A 20592-nucleotide genomic window follows, 5' to 3' on the forward strand; every position below is an offset into this window, starting at 1 on the left:
AGGGTTTCTTGTGTGGAGAAGTGGCTAACGCAGTGTGGATTAAAAAAAAATTAGTTTTCTATTTTATCAATATAATTATCCTAAATGAATTACAATACATAAGAAAAGCCTTTCTGGTAAAACAGTCATTTCATTTCGACAAATCTACAAAAATAATTCAGAGTTCAAATTTATGATTTGAAATAACTCGATACTCATGCAAGCAAACTGAAATAGCAAACTCGAATCCAGCCTGCACTATTTTACAAAAAAAAAAAACAAAATCAACAAAGAAAAACTTATGAGCTTCAATATATATATTCATACTAATATCCAGCTAGTTTTATTTACAGCAAAAATACATTATGAGAAATTGGGAAAAAACCATGTATGAACAGATAACTGGGAAACAACTAGGGATGTACAAAGTATACGATATGAACAAAACCGTTGGCGAAAACGATTTTCAACTTCCGAATCTTTGTACCATGTAAAACTTCATTATTTGTCAGATTTTTCAGCCTATTTTATATTCGTGAAATGTATTAATCGTCAAAATTTTGCGACAGCAAAAAATTGGCCGCCAAATTTTCATTTTTATCGCATGCAAAGTATGCCTGCACCACTAAATGTTCAGGAAAGCCCAGTGCTTTAAGCCTTTCGATGGCATCTTTATCTTGAGGTGTGACCTGGATCATCCCAGATGTTGGAACAGCTGAGGCTGGTTGTGTTAAAGGAGGCACAGGACCTGGAATCACAATTCTGTATTTAGGTCTGAATTCATACCACTTATAATATAGGACTGATTATAATAGGTACAAATAGAAAACTATCTATTTTTTACCTAATACACAAGCGCAGTCAGGGGGCATTGAGGTTGAAGTCCCCTCCGAGTTCTTAAATAAATAAATAAGCTTCTTTATTTCTAAGGGTTACATGAAATTGTGTCAAAAGAAACATAGATCTTTAATTTAATTTGAATCCAGAAATTCTTGTATTGTATAGGGTTCTAAGTCAATAAGGTACTTCCTGAGTTCTCGCTTGAAGGTTTTGTGGGATCTTAGTCTTTGTAGCTTGTTTGGTAGATTATTGAAAAACTTGATACATCTATAGTGTGTTCCCTTTTCTGAGAGTGTAAGTCTATGAATTGGGTACATGATGTCGTTGGTTCTCGTTGGATAACAATGGCTTTTGTCAGTTTGGAATTCGCTGGTATTTTGCGAGACAAATATCAAGCACTCATAGATGTATAAAGCGTATATTGTGAGGATTTTGTGTTTCTTGAAGACTCCTCTACAACTTTCTTTAGCTTTCATTTTTGTAATGGATCTTATTGCTCGCTTTTGAATCACAAAAATATGCTGGATATCTGAGCTGGACCCCCAAAATACGATACCGTATTTGGCTTCAAAGCATGCATAGTGAAAGTCTTTGTTGTTGCCTCATTGATGTGGAATGATATACTTCTTAGAGCATATGTTGTTGAGTTTAATTTTCTCGACGCATACCTCACGTGTTCCCCCAATCTAGGAACTCGTCCAGGTAAACTCCAAGGAATTTTGAGGAACTTTCTAGCTGTTGTATGCTGTTTCCAAGGGTAATCTGTTATGGTATTTCCGCCTTTTTTTGTCCTGAAAAAAATAGCTGTTCTTTTCTCCTTATTTAATATGAGTTGATTTGTGTTGAACAATTTCTCAATCTTGATGAAATGTTGACTTGCCTTGCTTATGGTATTTTCTACTGACTTTTTCCAGGATAAGATGTTTGTGTCATCGGCATATTGAGTTAGGAGGGATTCTGTATTCTCTTACATGTTGACTACTAGTAAGTTTACATGTCATATTTACTTAGAATCTATCCCGATGTAAATATCCATCACCTGATTCTAAATCTCCAAGCTTGCTACTTGCATATTGAAACATGCTTCATCTGTGGGATGGGGAATACCCATAGAGAAAGTGTGTCACTGGAAACACTTCTAATGAATTTTCGTTTATTATTCATAACCCAGCATCATTTATTGCTTCGGCAATAAGTTTTTATGCATTTAAACAGAAATTCGAATTTTGTTAGCTCAATATTTTTTGTCATTAAATATTTCCTATGAGTATGGTTTGCATATCGACGAGAATTCCAGAGCAGTTTTAGGTAACCTGTTTCGTATATACGGAGCGCTCGACACTTGCTATTGGTCAACAAAATTTTTTTTTACAGAATTTTGCAGGTTAAATGGTTAATCTCCTGTAATTTGTAAACAACTAAAAGTTTTCAATTGCTCTGAAAGGTATTTGTTTTCTAATTGAAAAAATTAGTAATAAAAGATTGAGTGTCAGATGTCATGAGAAATGTTCAAAAACAATAATAAGAAAAATAAAATGACAAAAGAGTGGGTGTAGTTACCAAACCTCACCAGAATAAAAGTACGGTTGCTCTGGTGACAGTGAGAGAAGTTTGAGAAAATAATCGCCGCTTTTTGAGGAATTTGATATATACGGACCGCCTACTTACTAACCATTGTAACCAAGGTGATATACGGACCATACCCAAAGTGTTAGTTGGACAAAGCGTTTGCAAACCCATGTTTATAAGAATTTTTTTTTAATTATCCAAGGATTCTCTCATCTTTCTTTATTCCTGCAATTTAGAAATACCCTTTATAAGTAGTAAGTTCGAGTGTTCCTTTTTTTTAGATCGTTTAAATTATGATAATTTGATCACTGCAATAGTCAATTATGAAGCTTATGACATTTCACGGATATCTAAAATAAATGAAGCTTAATATTGGCATAGCGATGAAAGCTTGTCTTTGATTAGGAAACCTTACAATTTAGGTGTATGTTAGATCTTCTGAAAGGACATTTCATTTTCTTCCAATACATCTTATGATATGCAGTTCACTCCATTTGAAAAACGCACTTATCATCATTTTACTATGTCTCGTCGAATGTATGATTCGGGACGTATTTCATTACACGTAAATGATACTCTGAATATAATCCATACTCAAAATTTCAGCTTTCTAGGATTTCAAGTACCGCAGTGATGTATGTTTCATTGAAGCTATGTTTTGCACAAAAACAGAAGTAAATCAGTCAATTGCTCGAAAACTGATAGAGATAGGAACAAGGAAGTTAATACATAATTAATCAAGAGGTTACAGTAAACCGAAAAAAGTAATAATATACACGGTGTTCTATTTGAAATATCGAAGTTGTTATTATTTTTTTATATAAGCGGCAACGCTGAAAATATTCCAAATCGACAGAACAGTGGTTTCTACCAAAAAAAAACCAAATTTTCATTAAACTCGTACCGTCCCTTTTCCGTAAAAGTCTATGGTATCATCGACCGTGGCCCACCCTGTGTAGCCTGTGAAAGTCCGACCCTTACCTGTAGTTGTGTTAGCTGGTGTTGCTGCACTCCCTTGAGCTGGTGTTGGTTCGTTCAACATCCTGACAAAAGATTCCTGATTTTGGGATATTAGCTGAAGCAGAGCAGGATTCGTTTGACCAATCTGCTGAAGAACCGCATTTAACAGCTGGGGATTCTGTTGAATGACAAGTCTCATCTGTTGGAACTGAGGTTGGGTCCTCAGGAAGGCCAGGGGGTCTCCTGCTTCGGACTGTCTTTCATCTACTCCAGACATATCGGCACTTACCTGCTAGAGAAAAGATAAGGTAACCGTAATTTTTCGATAATTTGAAATACACTGCGCAAAAAAATTAACGCACATTCTGAAAATCTCAATTTTAATGAAAGTTAACTCTACATTGACTTCATAACTTATTTTTTATGTTCTCTCGGGAAGGTTTTGAACAAAACAAGACACATTAAATGGAAGAAAAAGTCAGGATTTCACCGAATCTTATGTGAAAGAAGAGAAATAAACAATTTTCAAAATACTGGAATGCTGATAAGTGATTTAATACTTGGTATTTCCACCCCTTGCGTTAATTACATCTCGGCAACGACGGTTCACAAGCAAAATGAGTGATCTTAAAATGTTCTGATCTAATAATTCCCAGATTTCTCTGAGTTGGATTCCTAAGTCATTAAGAGTAGCTGGATGATTTTCTGAACTTCTCAGCCTTCTATTGAGGTTGTCCCAAACCTGCTCAATCGGATTGAGATCTGGACTTCTTGCTGGCCATTCCATTCGAGAGACTTCAACCTCTTTGAGGTATTCCTGAACGATGCGTGCACGATGGGGTCGTCCATAAAAATGAAATTTTTACCAATGTATGGGGCAAATGGCACTACATGCTCTTCAAGAATGTTCCTTATATACATATCAGCATTCATAGCTCCATTATCAACGAACACTAGGTCTGTGCGAGTAGTCAAAGATATTCCACCCCATACCATAATCGATCCTCCCCCGAAACCAGTAGTCATATTTTTATTATTATTATTATTATTATTCAGGAAATTGCACTGAGCATATCTTTCATGTGGACGTCTGTATACAAGGGAACGTCGATCACAATGGTAGAGGCAGAATCTAGACTCATCTGTGAAGAGAACTCTTTCCCAATCAGCCTCTTCCCAATGGATATGCTCTCTCGCAAAATCCAAACGCGCCCTTCGATGGGCTGGGGTAAGAGCTTGGCCTCTTGCCGCGACACGAGGCCTTAAATCATATTCTATGAGGCGATTTCTTTTTGTTTGAGTGCTAATTTGCACCCCATGAGTTTGCTCAAGCTGATTTTGAAAGAGGCGAGCGGTTGCAAACCGTTGTTCTTGAATGGCAGTTGTTACCCGTGGTCTACTCTGTCTTGGTCTTCGGACATTCATACCTGTCTCCCTGAATCGCTGCAACATTCTGGACACACTTGTATGGGAAACTCCAAACCTTTCTGAAATTCTTGTGTATGTCCACCCTTCTTCTCGCAAAACTACCGCTTGGGCACATTCCTCTTGGGTCAAAATGCGTGTTTCGCGTTGGATAGCGATCAAGTATAGAAAATGAAACAAAAGAAAAATTATTGATCACTAAAATTGATCGTGAACAACTGATTTCAGAATGGAGCCAATACATTCAAAATCTGATAATCTCATCTTTTTTTTTTATTCCTGCTGGGATAAAACATCTGTATTGAAGAAAAACGTTGAAAGTGGATAACATATGTATGCATAATTCTGATGAAAATAATTATCATTGAGAACACCTACAGTTGTACAATAAATTTGAGATTTCCATAATATGCGTTAATTTTTTTGCGCAGTGTATTACTACGAAAGGTTGTAAACTAAAGAATGCAAAAAAGGTTTTTAAAATCATAATAAAAATTCACTTTCCTCAGATATAAGATAATTCATGCACCAGATGTAAAAATATTAAAAATCAATATTTTTTTATTATAATATCATGAAATCTTATGCAAAAGTGGGCCAATGAAAACTTTTTTTACGGGTTTTTCTCGAAAAGAATATGAAAAAAAAAATAGGATATGTAGATTTCTGCAACAATTGAACCTCTTACTGAAATACTATACGATCATTTTTGTCAAAATTTCAAGAATAACCTAATAACAGTTAAAATAGGGAAAAAACAAATTGAAAAAAAAAATTATTAAAAACCAGCAAGAAGGCTACTAATTATTTTTTTTTATGCTTGAATAATTTTTTATTGAAATATTTCCATACATTACTCAACATTTAAGTGTAATTTCATGTTGTTCATTAATTTTTTTTACATATAACCTAGAACCTTAGCATTAAACTTTGAGATGTCCCTTTAGAATATAATCAATTGGTTTCAGATCATAGGACTTGAGCAGACTTTCCGCTAATCAAGGTGGGAAGTAAATTTTCATCTCTACTAAATGAGGTCGTTCAATATCTTGTTGAAATATATTTGTATAATGATCTTCTTTATTCTTCAATACTTGGGGGTTGATTATATGTTTTCATAAACACCTGCTCAAGCATTTAATTTTTGTGGATGGTATATACTTTACAAAATACATTAATATGAAAACAAACGAAATCACTTACAGCCTCCTGTTCATCCAAATTTGCAGGTATCCCATTGATAAGATACTCTACGGCCCGATCTGGGTTATTGAAGCTTGCTCTTAGAGCTTGCTCAACCTGGTCCCTAGCATAACCCATGTCTGTGATGTTTTTGACCATTTTTTCATATTCATCACCCATCAAAAGAGCAGATTCAGCTGTATTACTCAATTGTGTGGTGTCTCCAGTGGTTGGAGTGATGGCTGCTGTGGAGGGTGTCTCTGTTGCAGCAACCGCAGGGGTTGCGGAGGTGGCAGACTGAGCCTGCGGAGCCGCTGTGGGGGGGGTAGATGACTGAGAGCTAAAATGAAACTCACATCAGGCAATACTCAGAATACTAATGTTTGAAGTAAATTATGAAAAATCAATCAATGACTAATTTGTCAAAACGAAAGAAATTACAAAAACCAACCAAATTTAAGCTAATTTATTCAAAATCGAAATATAATGATGAAGTAAATGATAATATAAGTACCAATTTTTAGAACACTGAAAATAAAAATAATAAGAAAAGACGGCTAAAAAACTAATGATAAGTAGATCAACAAAAGAAAATTACCTTTTCTGATCAGAATTTCCATCTCCACTTTTAGCCTTCTCTGGAGGTTTTGGCTTAGTGACCATCACTACAATGAATTTCTTCTCATCAATGTTATATTCAGACAAAGGACTCTCATCGTTAAGAATCTTTCCTGAAATTCCAAATGATTCATCAGTTCTTTGAACCTTAATCAAAAATAAGAACTAACCAGCATAGATAAGTTTAAGATTTTCTGAAGGATACTCGGCACCTGCATCCTTTTCAATTTTCTCTTTGAGTTGCTTGACCTACGACAAAGGGGAAAAATCATATTATTTCGGATGAAAATTGAGGAAAATACGTACCGTTATCGTAGGTTCCATTTCAATCACGAATGATTGTTGTTGCAGATTTTTCAAAGTGATCTTCATCTTCATTCAAATAAAACAACAAAATAATAATTATTTCAGTATCAAACAAGCTAGAACAATTGATGGGAATACTTGTTTATTTTTAGCTGATTATTTTCGACCGAATGGATGATAATGCAGATCTGAAGAGATTTTTAGCCGCCATATTATTTTTCGAAAACGCCGATTAAGTACCGCCAACATAAAAAAGTACAGAGTAGAAGGAGCAGATAGAAATCTAAAATAAGTTAGACATTTTAGATTATGAAATTCTATTCATTTCAATGAACAATTGAATGGTATATAGACGCTAAGATGTCTGTTTTTAGACATCTTAATAGGCGCCTCTGTTAGAATTTCGTTTTCAGTTTCCTGGGAAACTGTACTTTCAAAAAATAGAATATCTTATGAAAATATTTCAGAATGAATTTCCAGAAAATTGTACCAAGAGCGTTTAAAAACCTCTTAAATAAAAAACAATTAAATAAAAATGTTTCTGAAAAGATGATTTCGAAAGTGGCGAAAAAAACATCACCAGAACCTCAAATTTTGAATGATACTCGTGATTATTCCCTTATTGCCAAGAAAAATATTGTTGAATCAGAAGAATATCGAAATATCTTGAAAAGTGCAATCAGAAATTCTAGTGGAGGTTCAGGCGCACATGAATATAAGTTGGGACATACTGTACCCGGATTACGATACATGGCTGGAAATCAGTACAGAACTACACTAGTCTTCACTTTATTCTTTTTGCCAGCTTGGTGGGCCCCATGGATTCTTTTCATTATAATATGGGACAAACAAATGGGATGGGGACCCGAATGAAGAATTCTTTCTTGAACAAATCTATAACTTTATAGTTTATTATGATGAACAATTTATTTTTTTATTCTTAGTTTGCATTCCCTTATGTTGTATTTAAATAAATTGTCGACGTTGAAGACCCTATCTTTTTATTTTGGAATTCAAATTTATTCTTCCAGAATTTCTCTATGGAAAATTGACTTGAGTCACTTGTCACTCTTGTCAGTTTACGGTTGTCGGTGTAAAATAGCAAGTAATACAACAAATCAAATTTTCGTCTACTTTGCTGAGTTCATAAGTCGTTATATTTACTAATATATCTATTTCCTTAGAAAAAGTCCTGCTAAAAAATAATTTGTCAGAATGGTAAGCCGAAATTTTACTAGATAAACCGGGGTTCTCATAGAAACCTGTAGGTTAAACTAGATGACTATGCGATAAATACTAATTTACCTTTTTTAATTACTAAATTACTTTGCTTGTTATTCGAATGTATTGTTTTTCGAATACCCTGAAAAACAATATAATGATTTTGTCATAATACCATTTCAGAGTATTATGGCATATAATGGTGGGGCTATGCTAGCCATGAAGGGGGATGGATGTGTATCTATAGCAGCTGACAAGCGTTATGGTATTCAAATGCAGACCGTCAGTACAAATTTCCAGAAAATCTTTGAAATGGGTCCTCACCTCTATGTAGGTCTACCAGGATTAGCCACAGACACGCAAACTGTTATGGAAAAACTTAGGTTTCGTAAAAATATTTATGAACTCAAAGAAAATAGAAGGATATCACCTAAAGTTATGGCTTCCATGATATCTAATATGTTGTATGAAAAAAGATTTGGACCTTTCTTTGTTGAACCCATCATTGCAGGTAAAAGAAAAGACTGCATCAAAGGAGTTAATCTTTATCTAGTTCCAATTTGTAATAGGTTTAGACCCTGTAACATTTGAGCCATTCATCTGCAATATGGACCTGATAGGTTGCATAAATAAGCCTGAAGAGTTTGTAGTAGGTGGAACAGCTAGTGCACAATTATATGGAATGTGTGAATCAGTTTGGGAACCCAATTTAGGTCCTGATGATCTTTTTGAGACTACTGCACAAGCTCTGATGAATGCATTTGATAGGGATGCTATTTCTGGATGGGGTGCAACTGTTTATATCATGTAAGAATTTCATGGATCAAATGATGAATTTTTTAAAAAAAAATTTTTTTTTCAGTGAAAAAGATAAAGTTACTATTAAAGAATTGAAGACACGAATGGATTGAATACTTAAGTTTAAGGTTATCACGATTAATTTTTTAATGAATAAAGGAATTCAAAATATTTATTCATTTGTTTTATTTTTTATAGTTTTCATTTCATTTGATAAAATATGAAGGTCATTCTTTGAAAAAATTCCTCTCTTTCATCTGAAGCATTGAACAGTCCTCACATTATAATCAACTTCATAATGATAAATAATTTGAGGTAGTACTCAAGTAATTTAATTTCTAATAGATTCACATTCATTTTAAATTATGTGTTTTCTCAAATTGTATTCAAGTATAGTTGAATAAGTGCCATTCAAAATAAAAATTTAATTCATTACTCTGAATTATGTATTTTTTCATGGCAATAACGGCATGCTTCTAAAACATGTAAAAATATAGATTTTGAAGTCTGAAGGAATAAATTCAATAATCTGACTATTGCCCTGGAAATATTGAAATTACATGAAATGTTTTTAAGTTTTGTATGAACTGAAGTGGACACACCCGCAAAATTTAAATAAAATCGGATTGCTGATTTCCAAATTATGGATATCTGAAATTTAGAACAATTTTCATGAATCTTCAAGAGGCCTGGATGGTCATTCACCACTAGGCTATGGCCTACCACTCACTTACACCTTGTATAACATGATGCATAAATTTCTTATCAAACTATAAAAATCATCAAAATTTTCGGTTTTACACGGCAAATCAACAGGTAATAATCTGTGAACTTCAGATAATTAAAATATTCGGTGGCCTCTAAGGCCTCCGGATTTACCACCTTTAGATTTTTTTTGGCACACTTAAAGAATAACTGTTCCTTAGACCGATATTTCCCAACTTTGAAAAATCATTTATCAATTTGAAAATGTTGAAATACTACTTTATGATAGCGCGCGTTTCGGACGTGTGTATCCTGCTAAGATTTCTTTACTCATTTTATTGAGTTTTGTTCAATAATTGATTGATTTGCTATGTGAAATTAAAAATTTTGATTATTTATATAATTTGATAAGATCTTTATACATATTATGTTAGATACATTTTTTGAAGAAGAAAAAAAACTGATTTCATTTGTCACAGAAATTTTTATGATTTACATTTAAAAAAGCAGATATTTGTATTATAATTTCGAAACTAATTGCAATAAAAAACAAATAATTACATCAATGGACTCTATCGGAAAAAGTGTCTATAGAATGTTTTTGTTTCATGTTGAGAGCACCAGTAATAAAAAAAGTTATGAGAACTTTCCATTTCACGTCATTTTTCAATTTTCTCTTATAGCTTGAAAACCGTTGAACCTATATAAGGTTTTCACCAAATTAAAATTCTCTCAAAAATCGAGCCCATTTATGAGCCATTAATTTTTTCTAGCTCAAAGAGATTCTGAGAACACCTCACTGGACAACGAATTTGGGAAAACCGATTCATTCTAGTTCGTAAAAAAAGTTCTTGCTGTAATTCCTGGTCTGTTATTAATTAATAATTTCGTTCATCCATCAGATAATCATACAAATGTAAATATATAATGATACAATATATTATTGTGATAAAGCAGAAAGAATTTACTACACGCAAAAATAACAGATTTTTTCAATAAAGCTTCAACGAATAATTCCTAATTTTACTCTGATGAAGAATATAAAGAAATGTCGTAAATATTGCGAGTTCGGTTAATGAGAAATTTTGTGACATGACCAGTGCTAAATCCAAACAATTTTCTCTGGGGGGCAATTTCAACATCTAGGGGGATAATAAAAAATTCGTCTTGATTTTGAGAGGTAGTCTTTTTCTTCGGGGTGGTTTCAGGCCGGCATACTCCAGGGGGGTAAACCCCTCCGGGGACCCCCTGGATTCAACACTAGACATGAAGCTGATATAGGTGACATTTTTATGAATATTTATAAAAAAAATTATTACCAGTGACTTGAGTGACTACTTTTTCATAGCATCAATTAATCATTATCAAATTCTTGAAATAGCTTCAAATTTCTTGGTGGTATTTTCAATAGAATTCAGATCAAACTTCAGTAGTATCCTGACTAGTACGTCTATTAGAGGTTTCACTTTTTGTTTTTACCTATACCTATTATGTACCTATAATCCCGAGAGTTCGTCATCTATTTGTTCACATCTGTACTCTGTAGTAAAACCTCAATGCACGCCACTGGGCCAAGTCTTTCGTCCGGCAATGACTAGTAATCTGTGTTCGGGTAACTTCGGCATCTCTGGCAGGCAGAAAACTTCACACGGATATGCAAATAGAACTAAAAACCATAGATCTAATATCGTTATTAGGTCTATGCTAAAAACTTTAAAGAGGTTAGATTTCTGTAGTTCATTTTTTTATAAAACAAATAGATTTCGAAAACGTTACATTCATTTGTGGCCTATGCAGTATTACTGAGTATTATTTATAAATATTAAACATTCATTCACAGGAATTCAAAATGGATAAGCAGAGACTTACACAGTACAGTACACAAACGTTTTTAGTTACTTTGAATGAGTATGGTCAAAAAATATATACATCTCAAACTAACCCTTCTAAAAGGTAATAAACAAGATTCTACTTGTTTGAAGCTTCATTGTAAATTATTAATTCATCAGAAATCATTAACTATTAGAATTTACGGGGTAAAGTATTTATGATATATATTTTCAGTTATATAATAGACGAAGAAGGCAATTTGCTAGAATATAACCCTGATATGAGTACCAATGATATTGATTCTCAAACAATACACATCAATGAAGATGAGGACTCTAATGAAATGGATGTTGATCAATTAGAAGATGCTACCCATCTTGGTTTAATGAGTACTTTAGAAAGCGATTTTGAAAACAATTTAATGCACGAACTGGATTCCGGATTACTGACAATGGTGGGGGATAGTACCTCTCATTATATTATGCAGCTTATGGACATTCAGGAGCCTTTATTTAAATTAAGAAGCCTACTTGAAGAGAAATTACAAATGAATTTAGAAAATTATAAGTTTTTCTTACAAGGAGTTCAAGAAGTAAGTCATCTTTCTTCAGCATCTCTTTTCTTATCCATGAAAAATTCAAAAACAAATAACTAGATTTTGAGATAAAACGTTTAATTAAAAAAAAATTTCAGCTAGAAGGTCACAGAAATTTAGTGGAACAATGTGTTCAAGGAAAAGGTATTGTGCAGATAAATGTTCAAATTCAGGTTGCACTTAAGAGAATTAATATTATTGATGTCTTGAAGCCAACAGAGGATTCCATTGCAGGTATTATCACAAATACATATTCTATTACGAGTAAGTAGTACTGGGGTTGATTATTCACATTCATTTTTTTTTGCTAGGTCGACACAAGAGATTTCTATACTTATGTAGAGTTTAGGTGTCCTAATTTATGAATTCATATGAAGTATATGTTCTCAGTAGCACTACATGACCTTTATCAGTGTTAAATTACCGAAATTTTGATAGTTGATAGTAGACTAAATGTACAGTTTTCAACTATGATTGTTCTTCATCCATACACACTAATAAGTCTATAATTTTTTGGCATAAAATGATAACGATAGTAAATTGTCTGAAACAGAATGAGTCTTTCATAAACTCTTCAAACTGAAATTATTCTTTCTTGTTAAGATGACTCGTCAGAGAAATCCTCCAGAGAAACAGGAGAAGAGAATTCCTCTAAATCTAAGAATATAGTACAATGGCAAGTTGACCTTAATTTCAGAAAGGAACAGGAGAGATTGAAAATGCCTTTGGACCCAATAGATTGGTAAGGCCTTTTATTTAATTTTTTATGATCTCTTTTTGAAATCAGTTTGTTGGTTTATCTTCTAGAAGAATTAATTTTTCAGGGGCGTTATTCATGTTAGGCATTGGCTTCAGTGGGCAGTTCGTCATTTCAACCTCCCTAACATCAAACTTTCAGATTGGTGCATGAATGGAGAGGAACTATATAAATTAACGATTCAGGACTTTCAAAAGATTGTGCCATCTGATCCATCTGACATATTCTGGACCCACTTGGAACTGTTGAGGAAAATGAAAGTTGTAGGTAAGATTATCGGTAAAGTTAATTTTTTATTAACAAATCGGTTCATTAGTTTTGGAACCTATGACATTAATTAAATTGCATTCCTTATTGTAAAAAAAAATACCTAATCTGAGGTCAAAATGTATACAATGGATTCCTCATATTTTCAGAACACTTTAAGTTAAATATTTTCAGATAACAAAAGAATTACCATTGAAATGTTAAAATCGATAATGGAGTCATGAAATTAGTTTTCTGATTTTGCACATTTTTCATATATCATTCAGCAATGCTGAAGGCATCAAAACTGTTTGTGACCAAAAACCTATACCTATTCACCCAATTGCGTTATTTTATTTTCATGAAAACAAGCTTTTTTCCTCACTAAAGAATGCTGAGGACTATATAATTGTAGGTTAACTAAGTGGCGGTCCCATATTTACATATTTTTGAATGGGTAAAGAAGTAAATCGACATGTATGTCATCAGTTGCGAACTGTTAGTGTTAACTATTACTGAATGAAATATACATCAGGTCTCTAATTGATACTGAAAAACAGAAAAATCAATAAGAAACAAAAATATTTAACAAAGGAGATTAGTTAAAATTTGTTTTTCAATTTGATATAGTTCATTCTCTAGTTCTTACAAAAATAGTATTAGTTGATTTCTACAAATTGAAATACCAGGTTTGAAAAATTGTTTCAAGAAGACTACAATAAATTTTTTTATAAAGCAATCATCAAAGAGGACGATTTGGATTTGTCATCACCACCTAAAAGAAAACCCAAATTAATGGAGCAAACTAAGGTGAGTGCGTTTTATAACAACTAACAGGCCGATTGAAAAGTCTCCGGTCTACCATAGTAAAACACATTTTTTTTGGTAAAATTCGATTTTATTATTCAACATAGTTGCCTTTGAGGGCGATGCAGCGATTATAGTGATCTTCCAAATTTTCGGTACCATTTTTGTAGTATGATTTGTGTTCCGCTTCAAAATAGGCCTCAGTTTCGGCGATTACTTCTTCATTGGCGCTAAATTTTTTTTCCAGCGAGCATTTTTTTGAGGTCTGAGAACAGGAAAAAGTTGCTGGGGGCCAGATCTTGCGAATACGGTGGATGCAGAAGCAATTTGAAGCCCAATTCATACAATTTTGCTATTTTTTTATCCATTTGTGACACGGCGCATTGTCTTGATGAAACAGCACCTTTTATTTCTTCAAATGGTACCGTTTTTTAACGGTTTCATCCTTTAAACGATCCAGTAATGCTATATAATAATCGCTGTTGATAGTCTGGCCCTTTTGGAGGTAATCAATGAATATTATATCTTGCTCATCTCAGAATACTAATGCCATAACCTGACATTGTGTTTTTCCTCGCTTTGGATTCCGTTGATCATGTGCAGTCCACTAAGTTGACTGTCGATTGGACTCCGGAGTGAAATGATGGAGCCATGTTTCATTCATTGTCACATATCGACGCAAAAATTCAGATTTATTGCACTTAAACAGCTTCAAACACTGCTCAGAATCATTAACACGTTGTTGCTTTTGATCGATTGTGAACTCACACGGCACCCATTTTGCACACAGCTTTCTCATGTACAAATATTCGTGAATAATATGATGTACACGTTCAGATGATATCTTCACAATGTCTGCTATCTCGAGTAACTTCACTTTACGGTCATTCAAAATTATTTTGTGAACTTTTTTGATTTTTTCGTCGGTGACAGCCTCTTTTGGGCGTCAACTACGTTCGCCGTCTTCGGTACTCATTTCACCACGTTTAAACTTAGCATACCAATCAATGATGGTTGATTTGCCTGGTGCAGACCCCGGAAACTCTTCATCAAGCCATCAAATGTGTTTTTTCCCTTCAAAAAGAAATATTTTATCATCACACGAAATTCTTTTTTTCCATCTTTTTCCAAATAAAAAAGTAGCTACACTCAAAACGCAATATCTCACAAACTATTGGTCGGACTGCTATTACATTTTGACACGTATCGTTTGAAGGTTGGTACTAACTAAAAATCATATGGATCTAATACTAGCACCGCCATCTGTGCATCAGACCGGGAACTTTTCAGTTGGCCTAATAATATGTCTAAAACCAGTGTTGCCGAACGTTTTAGAATAAAACACTGGTGTTCTCACTTACTCTTGAAAAACCTTAAGATTAAAGTGACGACTTTTGGAGGGATCAGCTTTCTTGGATTTTGATGGTATTAGTCCCTTTTAATTTGCATAGAAAAGCTGGTGTGTATACTTAAACCTGTAAAACTTTCAGACAAAACGGGAGGTTTTTCAGATTTATAACTACTTGATTTCGAGAGTTCCCGTCTGTTTCAGTTGGCGCATACAGCGTTTATATTTGATATTTCTCGCGATTCTCGACTCGTGACCTTTGAATATAGAATAATAATATTTTCTCTAATTCTGTGGTTATTCCGTTCATTCTTCCACATCTTGTAGAACAAAATCGTGCGGGAATATATCAGAAACGCACAGTTTTCATGGTTATATTTTATTATTCTATGTTGGTACTCCGAACTTTCCGCCACGGCTTTATCTGTCAATTCATCAATTTGCCTTAAAGAAATCAGTTCTGCCAACCAACATTTTTCAATGCAAAAATCACTAAATTATATTTATGGAAATATTTCATTAATTTCAATGAAAATGCAATGAATTAGAGAAAATAATGTATAATACTCGTACAGAAGGCTCATTCTACCACTCGTTCATTCCAAAACTCGCCACTTCGTGGCTCGTTTTTGAATTTTGAACTCGTGGAAGAATATCAATGCCTTCTGCACTTGTATTATAAATAACTATTATATTGTATGCTAGTGACAATCTTCTTTACTCTGAATAGGCCAATAGCCATCTGTCATATTCCATTTATTTCATTAAAAATTCGATATGAACTGAATTTTAATTTATTGTGGAAGTTTGCAATGTCTCAATTCATTATTTCCTTTTTTTAACGGTGCCAGGTAGATAACGGGAATTCGAACAATTCTGAAGAGCTCCACCTTATAGAACTCTTAGAAGCAGAACACCACAGCAAAAAGTGGAATATCTCAAAAAGTCTGAAACAAAATTGAATCAGTACACACACCAGGTATTCTATGCATCTTAGTCCCATTTCACTTGATTTCCGCATCGTTTCTCATGGCGGCGCTCACGTCGTCTTTCTGTCAATGTCGTTTTGAGGTTAAATCAATAATAAATTACATTTGACAGAACAAATGAAAATCCTGAAATGATGCCATTGATTGGTTAATACGCTCTATTAGTGTGACGTTACACACCGCCATTTCTGGTTCTCTTGTCAGTGTTCGGAATCCAAACAAATAAATTGTCATTCATTGGTTGGCACGAAATCGTAGAGGAAAACAAATCAGATCAATTAATCAAGAATTAATTCAAACAAGAGACAGATTCAAATTAGTACGGCGTCGTTGAAGGAATTGGCTTATTTTCATAAATAAGAGTATTTGAGGAACGATTTCAGTATTAATTGATAGACATGAGGAACGAGGTAAATACCAGTAGGTTTGAATCCTGTATCATTCCCTAGATTTTGTAAAAAGCCGTGTTTATTAATTGAACTTCAAGTTCGAACTTACTGGTATTAATCTCGTGCCTTCTGTCTATCAATTAATAGTAAAATCGTTCCTTGAATAATCGTATTTATCAAAATAAGCCAATTTCTTCAACGACAACTTACTAATTTGAATGACAATTTGTTTGTTTGGATTCCGAACACTGACAGGAGAACCAAAATGACGGTGTGTGACGTCATCACTAATAGAGCGTATTCTTTGCATAGCGCCACTTTAAGGAAGAATAGGGACCCATTCCGAGTCGAGTCGCCAGAATAATCTCAAACAAAATCTAATCAGTGAACATACCAATATCTTAATAACAACCATATATCTATATACAGGGTGAGTCAATAATTTAAGCTTATGCGATGAGTACTGTCAATTCCGACAAAATTTGAATCGTTCTTCTAGCCCAACAGGTATCGACCGATCAATCACTATTGACTCACCCTGTATACATTGCGGTGTTTCAGAATATCGTCTCGTTTTAGGATTGTAATTTTTGGACGATTTCAGAAAAAAAACTGCTCCCCACTTCCTTTCTACTATTCCACTGGTTTCATTTCTGATGGCCTTCATAGCATATTGTGTTTTGTTCAAGACTTCTTTGGTCGTCCTCCTTTTTCGGCATTATGTAGGTTCCCATTCCAAAACCTTTTTTCGAAGTGTCTGCTCATCTATTCGCTGTAGATGTCCATACTAGATAATATGTTTCCCTTCTGTATCATTGTTGTTGTTCCTTCTTTATCTAAGTATCAACAAAGCGTTCAAAGAAAATTTAATTTTTTTATACGGACAAAAGCAGTCCTAGAATATCGAGACGTTATCTTCAAATACTAAATTCATTGATAATATTAACATTCATTGTATGTTTTTTTTGATTATTTTCAAATTCAATATAGATAACTAGGGGAAAGAACTTCATACCAACCATTTACAAATACTTTGACAGCACTATCCATAGCAAGAACATATTCCATGGACAAATACAGTTGTGGCAGTTTCTCCTAGAATTACTCACCTCCAGTGAATACAAAAACATTATTAGATGGATAGGTAAGAAAAATTTGTTCACTTCATACTAAGCCTAAAGGCGGATACCCACTACCGAGCGGTGCTCTTCAAAAACAATGTGGACGCGTATGTAGAAACACTGTGGATTTGCCCTTGGTTCGCGATGATTTATAATTGACGTACAGGGTGTCCCAAATTCGATGCTCAAAACTATGAGACTCGAACAAAAAATCTCCAAAATAGATCGGGGGTCCTTGAAGATTTTTTCTCCAAGTCTAAGTTCTCGAGATGCTTTTAGTGAGCATCAAAAATGGAACACCCTGTACTCATTGAAATACATCAGTTGAGATCTCATTAGCATGCTCGGCCGTGTGCATTCCTTTTTTTATTTTAGATTTTCAAACTGCTTGTTTATAGACGTTCACTTATGGAGTTTATTTAATATAGTTAGTACATTCTATAAATTTTCCTAGGAAATGAAGGAGAATTCAAATTGACAAACCCAGATAGTGTTGCCAAATTATGGGGCGAAAGAAAAAATAAGCCAAAGATGAACTATGAAAAACTATCAAGAGCTCTTCGATATTATTATGATGGTGATATGATATCTAAAGTGAGTGGGAAAAGATTTGTATATAAATTTGTCTGTGATTTGAAGCACCTACTTGGATATAGTGCTATTGAGTTATCCAACTTAGTGAACTACCGCAATCCACGACGAACGAATTGAGTTTCATACTGGTATTTTTCAAAATTGAAATTGGAGTTTTGTGAGGGACCAAGAAATGTTTCATGTTGTTAAAGTTATTAACTGATATTATTCCTGTTAATTGATTTAATTAATCAAAGTTCTTTCATTTTGTCATAATTCATTTTTGGAGAACTGGAATATGTCAAATTTTATGCCTATTTATCTTGTTATATTCCATTGTATTGTATCTAAGAGATGAAATATATTTTGTTAATATTACATAATGACTTTCATTCTTGTTTACTATCTCTCAACAATTGAAATAAATAACGAGAGCAAGAAACAGAATTTTCTTCTAAGAAAATTTTTGAACTATCTTCTAGTTCAATTTAATGTCAGTTGTTTTTGAATTACATTTTCAAACAGATATAATTTTGTCAATTACCTATTCATAAGCTGTTTGCATGAAATATAAACTATTTCAAGATAGGTATATGCCCTCTGGAATCTAATAAACTAACAGGTTATGGGCCCAGCGGCATCGTTGGACAGCGGAGGATTTTTAAGTTGTTATTCGGTGTTTTGAATTGTGTGCAGACAAGTCTGCATCATGACAAAAACTGCTGAGTTTACTAATACTATTCGGACATTCACTACTGTGCAATTGGTCTGTTTACGTCTGTAAAATAATACGCATACTTAAAATAATTTTTGTCTGCTGAAGATTTGGTAGTAATAAAAACTATTATATTTTCTATAAATATTTATTGACTAATAAGGTTGGTATTTTATAATCAATCTATAAAAAATGGATAAAAACATATTAACAAAAATCTAGAACAAATAATAAACTTTCCAATATTTTGATGGTATGATAGAGGTATTATAATTCATGATTTTGAATAATTTTTCAATACCTCCATTCGAAATGATCTAAATTACTAAAATCACATTATTACCGAGATTTGACCTTAATATGGCCCCAAAACCTTCAATTCAATAAGGATAGATTTTGTACTTAACACTAATATGCACAAATATTACCTAACCTTAAAAAAATACCTATCTAAAAATCGTAGAAACTGTTCACAAAACTTGAAAATATATACAATGAGCAAAATTAAATACTGTGTTCCGTGAAAATTTACAGTTTTTGAAAATTTCTGCATTTTATTTTGTTTTTTTTTTCATTCAGTTGGAATCGGATTTAGCAAATTTCATGTAACAAGAGGATCAAATGAAAAGAAAATGATCTTGTCTCATAGAAAGAAGTAGACGTTATCACAGTAGCACCTATATTTGTCGATATTTTCATAAATTTTCAGGAAATCTTCGTTTTTCAAAAATCGAAATTGTTCATTTGTCGTGATGGATGGTTTTTTATGGCTTCAACTCTCAAACCAATCGGCGATTACTAGCGATATACATTTTTTTGATACTCCTAGCCTGAATTTGATTCCTGAAAGTCGAAAAATCGTCTGGTTCATGCATTATTTTAAGTAGTCAAATAAGAGAAAATTTTCCGTCCACCCTGATGTCGATTCAAACAATATGTATTCGTTTCTCTTAATTTTTATTGACGTTGTTCATGGGAACGTCTTTCTCCTTCTTAGTTTGCGATCCAACGTGCCCAGGTGCTAATTGCAGAGAACTCAGCCTGTGTGCTCCTCTCACCAACCTCCATACAGCTACGAGAAGAAGGAGCAATCCCACTACTATTACTCCTACCGATAGAGCTACATGAGCTACAGGAGGAACTGTGGTAGCCAAGCCCATAAGGTTCGTCATTTGTTTTGGAAGACCATTCAAACCCTGAAAAATTAAGCAATTCAGTATTGATAGTATTGTCATAACTTATCTCTAACACTAGAAGTAATAATTTCAAAATTTCAGTTATCTCACCTCTTCAAACCACATGATGGGGAAGATGATGTCAGGGAAAGTTGCTACTTGTTTGATGTCCACAACTTGTGATACTGCCAAGTTCAGTTGAATTCTAGCCTTGGCTCTTAATGGGGCACCCATGAGCTGAAAAAGAATTAAATTATAAATATTTGCGCAATGCCACTTTGGTAGTGAAACGTACAATCTATACGTTATTCATCCGCTATATTAGTGGTGTACAACTTTGCTTCTGCCGTTTTGCAATAGATAGCTGTAGCGGTAAAGGATAGTCGAAATAGATAGATCGTAAATGTCATACGATAAGCTCAGGTATTTGTAAGCAAAACGCCA

General features: G+C 33.6%; 4 protein-coding genes and 1 long non-coding RNA gene across 10 annotated transcripts in view; 2 read left to right on the forward strand and 3 right to left on the reverse strand.

The window, feature by feature from the left end:
- Window positions 1–54: 54 nt before the first annotated feature.
- On the reverse strand, window positions 55–7116 carry LOC123676968 (UV excision repair protein RAD23 homolog B). 2 transcript variants are annotated; one of them, XM_045613324.1, is made up of 6 exons: window positions 6880–7116; window positions 6744–6822; window positions 6554–6686; window positions 5977–6295; window positions 3370–3637; window positions 55–727 (listed from the first exon to the last, which is right to left on the reverse strand). In XM_045613324.1, exons 1-6 carry the CDS (start codon window positions 6949–6951, stop codon window positions 525–527), a joined length of 1074 nt encoding a protein of 357 aa, XP_045469280.1. In that variant the 5' UTR covers window positions 6952–7116; the 3' UTR covers window positions 55–524. The 2 variants fall into 2 exon arrangements, with proteins under 2 accessions (XP_045469280.1, XP_045469279.1); XM_045613323.1 differs by having other exon boundaries at window positions 3370–3640; window positions 6880–7115.
- An 817-nt stretch (window positions 7117–7933) lies between these two features.
- Window positions 7934–9073, forward strand: LOC123676970 (proteasome subunit beta type-3). Its single transcript, XM_045613326.1, has 4 exons — window positions 7934–8097; window positions 8284–8611; window positions 8670–8907; window positions 8963–9073. Exons 1-4 carry the CDS (start codon window positions 8095–8097, stop codon window positions 9009–9011), a joined length of 618 nt encoding a protein of 205 aa, XP_045469282.1. The 5' UTR covers window positions 7934–8094; the 3' UTR covers window positions 9012–9073.
- Window positions 9074–10458: 1385 nt separating this feature from the next.
- On the reverse strand, window positions 10459–11187 carry LOC123676136. Its single transcript, XR_006746849.1, has 2 exons — window positions 10923–11187; window positions 10459–10863 (listed from the first exon to the last, which is right to left on the reverse strand). It is a non-coding gene; the product is annotated as an uncharacterized LOC123676136 (long non-coding RNA).
- A 138-nt stretch (window positions 11188–11325) lies between these two features.
- LOC123674664 (DNA-binding protein Ets97D) lies at window positions 11326–18636 on the forward strand. 2 transcript variants are annotated; one of them, XM_045609627.1, is made up of 8 exons: window positions 11326–11556; window positions 11668–12025; window positions 12127–12292; window positions 12632–12770; window positions 12853–13052; window positions 13768–13841; window positions 17555–17708; window positions 18140–18636. In XM_045609627.1, the coding sequence occupies exons 1-8, from the start codon at window positions 11453–11455 to the stop codon at window positions 18394–18396; spliced, it is 1452 nt and encodes a 483-aa protein (XP_045465583.1). In that variant the 5' UTR covers window positions 11326–11452; the 3' UTR covers window positions 18397–18636. The 2 variants fall into 2 exon arrangements, with proteins under 2 accessions (XP_045465583.1, XP_045465584.1); XM_045609628.1 differs by having other exon boundaries at window positions 11328–11556; window positions 12127–12262.
- Window positions 18637–19107: 471 nt separating this feature from the next.
- Window positions 19108–20592, reverse strand: part of LOC123674663 (scavenger receptor class B member 1) — an 85927-nt gene continuing 84442 nt past the window's right edge. For all 4 annotated transcript variants that reach the window (XM_045609624.1, XM_045609626.1, XM_045609622.1 and 1 more), the window contains 2 exons: window positions 20260–20385; window positions 19108–20169 (listed from right to left, as the gene is read on the reverse strand). In XM_045609624.1, coding sequence (XP_045465580.1) covers window positions 19924–20169; window positions 20260–20385 — 372 coding nt within the window. In that variant the 3' untranslated portion in view covers window positions 19108–19923. The remainder of the gene's footprint in view (window positions 20170–20259; window positions 20386–20592) is intronic.

The sequence above is a fragment of the Harmonia axyridis genome, chromosome 3, assembly GCF_914767665.1.
Source record: "Harmonia axyridis chromosome 3, icHarAxyr1.1, whole genome shotgun sequence".
NCBI classification, from domain to species: Eukaryota; Metazoa; Arthropoda; class Insecta; order Coleoptera; family Coccinellidae; genus Harmonia; species Harmonia axyridis.

Bases quoted from the DNA above. Each gene is read 5' to 3' on its own strand.
- LOC123676968 (XM_045613323.1), bottom strand. From the start codon at position 6,951: ATGAAGATGAAGATCACTTTGAAAAATCTGCAACAACAATCATTCGTG. The intron at 3,641-5,976 runs GTAAGTGATTTC...TCTTTTCTCTAG, and splicing joins ATTTGGATGAACAGGAGGCT to CAGGTAAGTGCCGATATGTC. The intron at 728-3,369 runs GTAAGGGTCGGA...TTGTGATTCCAG, and splicing joins ACCAGCTAACACAACTACAG to GTCCTGTGCCTCCTTTAACA.
- LOC123676970 (XM_045613326.1), top strand. The intron at 8,612-8,669 runs GTAAAAGAAAAG...AATTTGTAATAG, and splicing joins TGTTGAACCCATCATTGCAG to GTTTAGACCCTGTAACATTT. The intron at 8,908-8,962 runs GTAAGAATTTCA...TTTTTTTTTCAG, and splicing joins GGTGCAACTGTTTATATCAT to TGAAAAAGATAAAGTTACTA.
- LOC123674664 (XM_045609627.1), top strand. From the start codon at position 11,453: ATGGATAAGCAGAGACTTACACAGTACAGTACACAAACGTTTTTAGTT. The intron at 11,557-11,667 runs GTAATAAACAAG...ATATATTTTCAG, and splicing joins CAAACTAACCCTTCTAAAAG to TTATATAATAGACGAAGAAG. The intron at 12,026-12,126 runs GTAAGTCATCTT...AAAAAATTTCAG, and splicing joins TCTTACAAGGAGTTCAAGAA to CTAGAAGGTCACAGAAATTT.